The 8,751-nt window shown below is 38.5% G+C and overlaps 1 protein-coding gene across 1 annotated transcript; it reads right to left on the minus strand.

Moving 5' to 3' along the window:
* Positions 1-1,833: 1,833 nt before the first annotated feature.
* On the minus strand, positions 1,834-2,868 carry LOC147637725 (cyanamide hydratase DDI2-like). The gene has a single exon (XM_086799557.1). It carries the CDS (start codon positions 2,694-2,696, stop codon positions 1,971-1,973), a length of 726 nt encoding a protein of 241 aa, XP_086655683.1. The 5' UTR covers positions 2,697-2,868; the 3' UTR covers positions 1,834-1,970.
* Positions 2,869-8,751: the final 5,883 nt, after the last annotated feature.

Below are 8,751 nucleotides of genomic sequence, written 5' to 3' on the forward strand. Positions count from 1 at the left end.
GATGTTTTTCATCAAAGTTGATGCAAAACATCAACTTTTAGCCTTAAAGTTGATGTTTTGCATTATCGAGTTGATACAAAACATCAACTTTTTCATAAAACTTGATGTTTTTCATCAAAGTTGATGAAAAACATCAAATTTTATGAAAAAGTTAATGTTTTACATCGAATTGATGCAAAACATCAACTTTTCCACAAAGCTCGATGTTTTGCATCAAAGTTGATGCAAAATATCAACTTTTGTGGAAAGTTGATGTTTTGCATAACATTGATACAAAACATCAAGTATTGTAAAAAGGTTAATCTTTTGCATAGAAAGTTGATGTTTTGCATATAAAGTTGATGTTTTACATCAACTTAATGCAAAATATCAAATTTTTATAAAAGTTGATGTTTTGTGTAAAGTTAATGAAAAACATCAACTCTTAGCTGAGAAATTCTTACTCAGCATTAAGTTGGCCGCAAATGTTGTAGCTAAAACATCCTTACCATGTGTAGTAACCAGTAGAATTCGAACCTAAGTCCCTGCCTGATATTTTACAAAAAAAAAGTATTTTGGAAAGTATAAACTTTTGTTTCTTAAAGCGATCTTTTTCATAATTTCTAAACTCATTTAATAACTAAAATTACCATTTAACCCCTTTTTGTCACATCAAGGACACATCTTCTTTTAAAATGAGTGTGTAATTATTTTTCAAAGGTAGATAACTTTTAAATAGCTTATTCATTATATTTTAAAATTCATCTGTACGTAACGAACACTTTTTAAAAAAGTATATATTATCAATTAAGAAATTATGATACTCAAGAGCCTCAAAATGGATTTTAACACTACTCTCATCAAGAGCTAAAATAGGGTTTTATAATTAAGATAATAACTGTATCAAGATAACGCTTTTGTAATATAATCATATAAATAATTTTTTATAGTTGTAGTCTGTAGCACATCCTCAATCATGCTAACATGGCAGATGACCTAAGGAGTCTAAGCTTCAAGTGTACACATAGAAGAAAAAAAATGTATTTATGGATAGTGAAGAAGAGGATGCCTCGTCTACCTTCTCAAGGAAAGCAACATCAACAAGTGATGGTGTAGCAATGATTATGAGGAACCATCACTACGCCATAAGCTATATGTTTAGAAAATAGCTTCTTTTTATAGTTGTATCATTTTTTTAATAGATTAAAGATGAAAATAATAAACATTGTCTCTATTTCGGCATGTTTTTTGAAAACTTATTGTTAGATTTTCAATTATAATCTCAAAAAGTAAGCAAAACGAAGTCTTTTTTTTCATGTCAATTTTTCTAAGAAATGTATAAAGTACGCAAAATATTATTGTTTTTTGGTAGTGTTATACGCATGCATGGAGTAGACCACTTTTTAAAAAGAGATTAAAAATTGAATATTTTTTTTATACAATCTTTGAAAGATACCATTTAATGTTTCTCGTTTTCAAGAAATATTACCTATTTTGTCTTAAAGGCATGTCTGATCTTTTGCAAATGATGTCATGCTTTATGTGTGATCGTGATTATTAGGAATTATCTTCGCAAATGATGACCAAGCGTAAAAAATGATAGCTTAAATAAACCAAAACTTTCATAAAAGTCAAGACCTACACCGCCACGGCTGCCTTCTTGTCGGCTCCGCCCGCGGCAAACGGCGTCGCCCGAGGCAACCCCCATACGCTGCATCACCCCGCCTCCATCGCAAACAAGACCTTCCTAATCGCGGCGCCCTGCTTTGATGGAGACGGAGAAACATGAGCTTGTTTGTGGGGGACGTAGGGATTAACATTTCAAACCTCTCCCCCTCACTGCAGGCAGCAAAATTATGAAAGAAACGATCCATTTATTCATGCAAATTTTTACAACTGTACAACAACAGATGATCAATTATTTCATCAGAAGCCATTCTAAATTAGCTCGCCGTCTGCACACTGATGGAGCTTTAGCTGATCCGACTTCATTACCAGCCGTCGTAAGCCTTCATGACGGGGTTCTTGCGGATGGTGTCGATTTGGCCGGGCTTAAGGAGAAAAACATCGGTACAGAAGCGCTTCACATGAACCTCTTCCAGAAGAGTGTCAGCAAACACGTTATTAAAGTTTTGTCGAGGGTACTTATGCACGACATCGGAGATGGTGTCGGTGTGGATGAGCCCAGAATAATTGCCGAGCACGTCGAGCTGGGCGCCGAATCGCAGCATCTGGCCCTCCGGCGAGAACCCAGAGCTGGTATAGCTGATATCCGTGTGGCGACAGATAGCCTCCATCACAGTGTCGGCGACGTGTGAAGCCGCCCCAGTCTCCAGCAGGAAAGCCCGGGCGGCCATCCCCCCATGGAATTCGAAGGACATGGCGGCCTCGTGGAAGGCCTTGTGCGTGCACTTGATGTCGTGCAAGATGGCGGCCAGGTAGAACGTCTCGGAATCCCACCCTATATCGGTAAAGACCTCCTTGGCGATGGCCGTCCCGAAGTAGTAAGTGCGCAGGCAGTGTGCAAAGATGGAAGGGTCTTCCTCGTCGTGAGCCCACTTGGTGGCCTTCTCCGTTAACGGATTGCTAGGCAGAGGCAAAGAGGCTAAAGAGACTCGCTTGGGGAGAAACTTCCCATCGGCAGCGGCTTGCAACGCTGCATTCACTTCGTTTTCTATCTTGAAGTAGTCGAACTCCCTCACAATACTATTAGCCATTGCCCCACAATTGACTAAAAACGAGTGATCAAGCTCTGCAAGCTAGGCTACAACTCTGATCTATAAAGATATATGTAGTAAAAAGGAGTGTTCAAGTTCTGCAAGCTAGGCTACAACTCTGATCTCCTCTTTTTATACCTTAATAGACGTGCCGTGTGCATCCCTCTCACTGCTCTCACATGTGCCGTGTCTATCCCTCTTACCTATTCACTTTATCCCAAACAAAAAGAAAGAAAAAAACCACTTGGCTTGCTTTTCACTATCTACATGTTTTCAAAACGCTGTTTTCGCATTCCGAGATGTCCATCCCTTGGCTTGCTTTTGACATTTTCAAATCTTGACTCGGTTTTTTCATTGCAAAGAAGCCAACGTATAGAAAAACCCCAAAGCTAAGTTGGCTTGCTCTTCGTAACAAATTCATAGCAATTGTTTGCTTAGGGTTCTTGAAAGTAATACAAAATCATTGCATAGGCTTTAGATTTCTTAAAGCGTTTCTTAAAGAATACTCACATCTTTCAATGTATAAAAAGTAGGGTAAAGTTTAACTACTCTATTTGTAAGGCTCAAAGGGAAAGGTGAGTCCATCTCACTCTTTTCTCTTGAAAAATAATATATTAAGGAGATATTAAAATCGACTAGTAAAGTCATTTCATTTGCATAAACAAGGGGAGATTGGGTTGGTCATCAATATTGTAGCAATGTCAGACAAGAAAAGAGGAATGGACTTAAAAATTCCCAGAGCCCATGTTTGCAAAGGAAAGGATAAATATTTAAAGTAACTTCGAGATTGACAAAATAAAAATCCTAGTCTTTGTAAAGTTGTGTGCCTAGGTGAGACAAAAAAGAGGTGGTGATGATAGTGAGAAACCTTGTTTTCCATAGGTTTGCTATTATGCATAAATGATTTGAAAGCACGTTATAATCATCACACCACATTGTAATGAAATACCACCTAAATAAAGCTATAATGCATTCAAATAGAAAAAAACCACTTGGCTTGCTTTTCATTATCTACATGTTTTCAAACCTTGACGTGGTTTTCGCATTCCGAGGTGGTTTTCGCATTTCGAGGTGTCCATCCCTTGGCTTGCTTTTGACATTTTCAAATCTTGACTCGGTTTTTTCATTGCAAAGAAGCCAACGTATAAAAAAACCCCAAAGCTAAGTTGGCTTGCTCTTCGTAACAAATTCATAGCAATTGTTTGCTTAGGGTTCTTGAAAGTAATACAAAATCATTGCATAGGCTTTAGATTTCTTAAAGCGTTTCTTAAAGAATACTCACATCTTTCAATGTATAAAAAGTAGGGTAAAGTTTAACTACTCTATTTGTAAGGCTCAAAGGGAAAGGTGAGTCCATCTCACTCTTTTCTCTTGAAAAATAATATATTAAGGAGATATTAAAATCGACTAGTAAAGTCATTTCATTTGCATAAACAAGGGGAGATTGGGTTGGTCATCAATATTGTAGCAACGTAAGACAAGAAAAGAGGAATGGACTTAAAAATTCCCAGAGCCCATGTTTGCAAAGGAAAGGATAAATATTTAAAGTAACTTCGAGATTGACAAAATAAAAATCCTAGTCTTTGTAAAGTTGTGTGCCTAGGTGAGACAAAAAAGAGGTGGTGATGATAGTGAGAAACCTTGTTTTCCATAGGTTTGCTATTATGCATAAATGATTTGAAAGCACGTTATAATCATCACACCACATTGTAATGAAATACCACCTAAATAAAGCTATAATGCATTCAAATAGAAAAAAACCACTTGGCTTGCTTTTCATTATCTACATGTTTTCAAACCTTGACGTGGTTTTCGCATTCCGAGGTGGTTTTCGCATTTCGAGGTGTCCATCCCTTGGCTTGCTTTTGACATTTTCAAATCTTGACTCGGTTTTTTCATTGCAAAGAAGCCAACGTATAAAAAAACCCCAAAGCTAAGTTGGCTTGCTCTTCGTAACAAATTCATAGCAATTGTTTGCTTAGGGTTCTTGAAAGTAATACAAAATCATTGCATAGGCTTTAGATTTCTTAAAGCGTTTCTTAAAGAATACTCACATCTTTCAATGTATAAAAAGTAGGGTAAAGTTTAACTACTCTATTTGTAAGGCTCAAAGGGAAAGGTGAGTCCATCTCACTCTTTTCTCTTGAAAAATAATATATTAAGGAGATATTAAAATCGACTAGTAAAGTCATTTCATTTGCATAAACAAGGGGAGATTGGGTTGGTCATCAATATTGTAGCAACGTAAGACAAGAAAAGAGGAATGGACTTAAAAATTCCCAGAGCCCATGTTTGCAAAGGAAAGGATAAATATTTAAAGTAACTTCGAGATTGACAAAATAAAAATCCTAGTCTTTGTAAAGTTGTGTGCCTAGGTGAGACAAAAAAGAGGTGGTGATGATAGTGAGAAACCTTGTTTTCCATAGGTTTGCTATTATGCATAAATGATTTGAAAGCACGTTATAATCATCACACCACATTGTAATGAAATACCACCTAAATAAAGCTATAATGTATTCAAATAGTATTCTTCTTGATTTAAAGCTGGCTAACAACGACATTTTCTTGGCATGCCATGAATAGGACTTACGAGTAAAGCACATTAAGGTGGGACCACTGGGATTGCTCTTCATTATCCCGCTCACCTATCCACTGGGATTGCTCTTCATTATCTAGTGCCATGTCTATCCCTCTTACCTATCCACTTTCCCTTCACTCGGTTTTCTCATTACAAAGGAGCTAGCTTCATAGAAGAGGTGTCCATCCCTCTCACCTATCCAAACTAAAAGAAAAACCCAATGCTTATCCACACCTTTTTCAAACCTTGTCTCGGTTTTCTCATCACTGCAAAAAACCTTGGCTTGCTCTTCACTATCTACACATTTTCAAACCTTGACTTGGTTTTCGATACCTTAATAAGAGTCGTGTTGTGCCCGAGGTAGTGCCGTGTGCATCCTCTCACATGTTCAAAAACCTTTCTAGTGTCACATGTCACCTATCCCAAAAAAAACCCCCCACTTGGCTTGCTCTTCATTATCTACATGTTTTCAAAAACCTTTCTAGTGTCACATGTCACCTATCCCAAAAAAAACCCCCCACTTGGCTTGCTCTTCATTATCTACATGTTTTCAAACCTTGACTCAGTTTTCTCATTGCGAAAAAACCCGAGGTGTCCATCCCTTGGCTTGCTTTTGACATTTTCAAACCTTGACTCAGTTTTTTCATCGCAAAGAAGCCATCCCTCTCACGTATAAAAAAACCCCCAAAGCTGAGTAGGTTTTCTCTTCGTTACCTACACATTTTCAAACCTTGACTCGGTTTTCTCATTGCAAACACAACAATTGTGCACCAACAACAAAAATTTGAGATTTCAAATGTTCCTAGCACGGCTATGCATGTGGCTAAGGGGGCGTAGCTACAACCGTGTAGTAGCCATGCTTATAGCCGCACTGCAGTCTGCAACAAAAAACATGGGGATAGAAGGGGAGAGATGTGTCTCGTGGAGACACGTCTTTTCCCTTCTATCCCCGTTTTTTTTACATAAAACATTACAAATACCAAAAAAAAACAATTCATACACTACATGAGCATTACAATACTTATAAAATGTCAGTATATTCTATATTCTTCGTCCCCAATAAATTGCATAAGTTGATTAAGGCCAAAAAGACCATATATAAAATAAGGCATAATGAAAATATATGGAGTTAGGGGAACGCATTTCGATTATTATCGTCCCAAGTACAGCTCCACCGTCTTCTCTTACATTTCCATTACTTCTCACTTGTACATGGGCGGTCGGCATAGTTTACAATAACACGGTTTGTAGTAGTAACATGATCCTAAAACACAACAAAACTTTTATAGTAACAAGTTTGTAGTTTACAGTAACACGGTTTGTACATGGGCATAGTTTACAGTAACATAGTTTGTAGTAACATGTTCAAAAACCTTTCTAGTGCGGTGTCTATTCCGCTCACCTATCCACTTGGATTGATCTTCATTATCTAGTGCTGTGTCTATCCCTCTTACCTATCCACTTTATCAACTTGGATTGCTCTTCCCTTCACTCGATTTTCACTACAAGAGGTTGAGGACATACCGATGCCAAAATACCGACGCAAATGTCGAACGTCGGTATGTCCGTCGTCATGTTGGAGGAGACAAGTATGGCGGGGTTTTTTTAAATTTTCATTTCCCGTCGCGTATACCGACGCCTATACCGACGCTTATTCCGACGCCGATACCGACGCATATTCCGTAGGATATACCGACGAATATTCCGACACATATTCCGTCGCATATACCGGCGCTCGTAAGTTTTTCACAGCCGAGAGCCTATTTTCTGGTTTTTCGCAGAGAGTGCGCAACTAATCAAGCGGAAGAGGTAATTTCTCTCCCTCTTCTCTTTCCCTCTCTCTCCTCTTTTTTCCTCTCTCCTCTTTTCTCCTTCATTCTTCTTTTCTCCTCTTCTCCTTCTCCTAACATGTTATTGCAATTGCTTTTAGTTTTTAATTGAAAAATTAAGACATTTAGGGTTTTGTGTTTTTTTTGGCTCTCTATGCATGTTGAGATCTAGAGCTCTCTATGTATGCATAGATCTCCTAATGCATGCATAGAGATTTTAGGGTTTTGTATTAGTTCTTTTTTTTGTGTTTAATTTACTAATTAGTTTGTTTAATATTTTGTTTTGCAGCTCTTTCACCTCACCAATCTTTCACCAATCCTCGAGCTCTCCTTCAGCTTTGCAAAAAAGAGGTAGATCCTCTTTTGATTTTTCTTGTTTATGCTATTTCATATGAATTTTTGCATCCTTGTTTTATGGTTTAGGGTTAGTTTTGGGTTCTTGTAAGCTTACAACACATAGGATTAATTTAATATCTATGCATAAAACCTATAATAAGCTTGCAATCTCTATTATCCATGTACGTAAAACAAGATCATGTTTATTACACCATTGGGTGATGGGATTAAGGGTTAGCATAGTGCATAAGGCACATAGCATAGAGCTTATGCATAGAGCTTATGCATAAGTCTTGCATAGAGCGTATGCAAGAGACTTATGCATAGAGCGTATGCATAAGACTTATGCATATGACTTATGCATAGAGTTTATGCATATGGCTTATGCATAGAGCGTACGCATAAGACTTATGCATATGGCTTATGCATAGAGCTTATGCATAAGGCTTATGCATAGAGCGTGTGCATAAGGCTTATGCATAGAGCGTAATTGCATAGAGCGTGTGCATAAGGCTTATGTGAAAGGGATTAAGGGTTAGCATAATAGTGCATAAGGCATATAGCATAGAGCTTATGCATAGAGCTTATGCATAAGTCTTGCATAGAGCGTATGCATAAGACTTATGCATAGAGCGTATGCATAAGACTTATGCATATGACTTATGCATATGGCTTATGCATAGAGCGTACGCAGGTAGACTTATGCATATGGCTTATGCATAGAGCTTATGCATAAGGCTTATGCATAGAGCGTGTGCATAAGGCTTATGCATAGAGCGTGTGCATAAGGCTTATGTGAAAGGCTCATTCCGTACAAGTTTGTCATATGGTTTTTTGTCCAACAGGCCATGGGTGACTCACCGCCCTACGACTACAGTCCAGATTTCTCATTTAATCCTACACCGCAGGGCATGAGTCCCAAGCAGTTATATGGTTTTCTTTCGTCCATGACTCCAGAGCAGAGAGCCATGGCTCAGAGTTATTGGGGTTCTGGAGCAGGGACATCTGCCTCACCATCTGGATTCCCGACGCCAGTTCCCACACCCGTGGGTACGACAGCAGCTCCCACACCTCGTACCACACAGCCTTCCACTCCTGTTACAGCTCGATCTACCACGTCTTCACATAGACGGTGCTCACGTAGTAGGTCTTCAGGTGGAGGTTGTTGTGGTGGTAGTGCCACAGATGCTGTGACACCACCACCACGTGAGCGTCGTCCTTCGCTCTCATCTGTTTTGATAGCACACCCATAGGGTCACCTTCCACTCCCTGGGGTGCACATGACCATGACAACAGCAAGATTTACACAATT

The sequence above is a fragment of the Cibotium barometz genome, chromosome 6, assembly GCF_041138505.1.
Source record: "Cibotium barometz isolate CiBa-2024 chromosome 6, ASM4113850v1, whole genome shotgun sequence".
In the NCBI taxonomy this organism is placed as follows: Eukaryota; Viridiplantae; Streptophyta; class Polypodiopsida; order Cyatheales; family Cibotiaceae; genus Cibotium; species Cibotium barometz.

What these genes read in the sequence shown, in the direction of transcription:
- LOC147637725 (XM_086799557.1), bottom strand. Translation starts at nt 2,696, where the DNA reads ATGGCTAATAGTATTGTGAGGGAGTTCGACTACTTCAAGATAGAAAAC.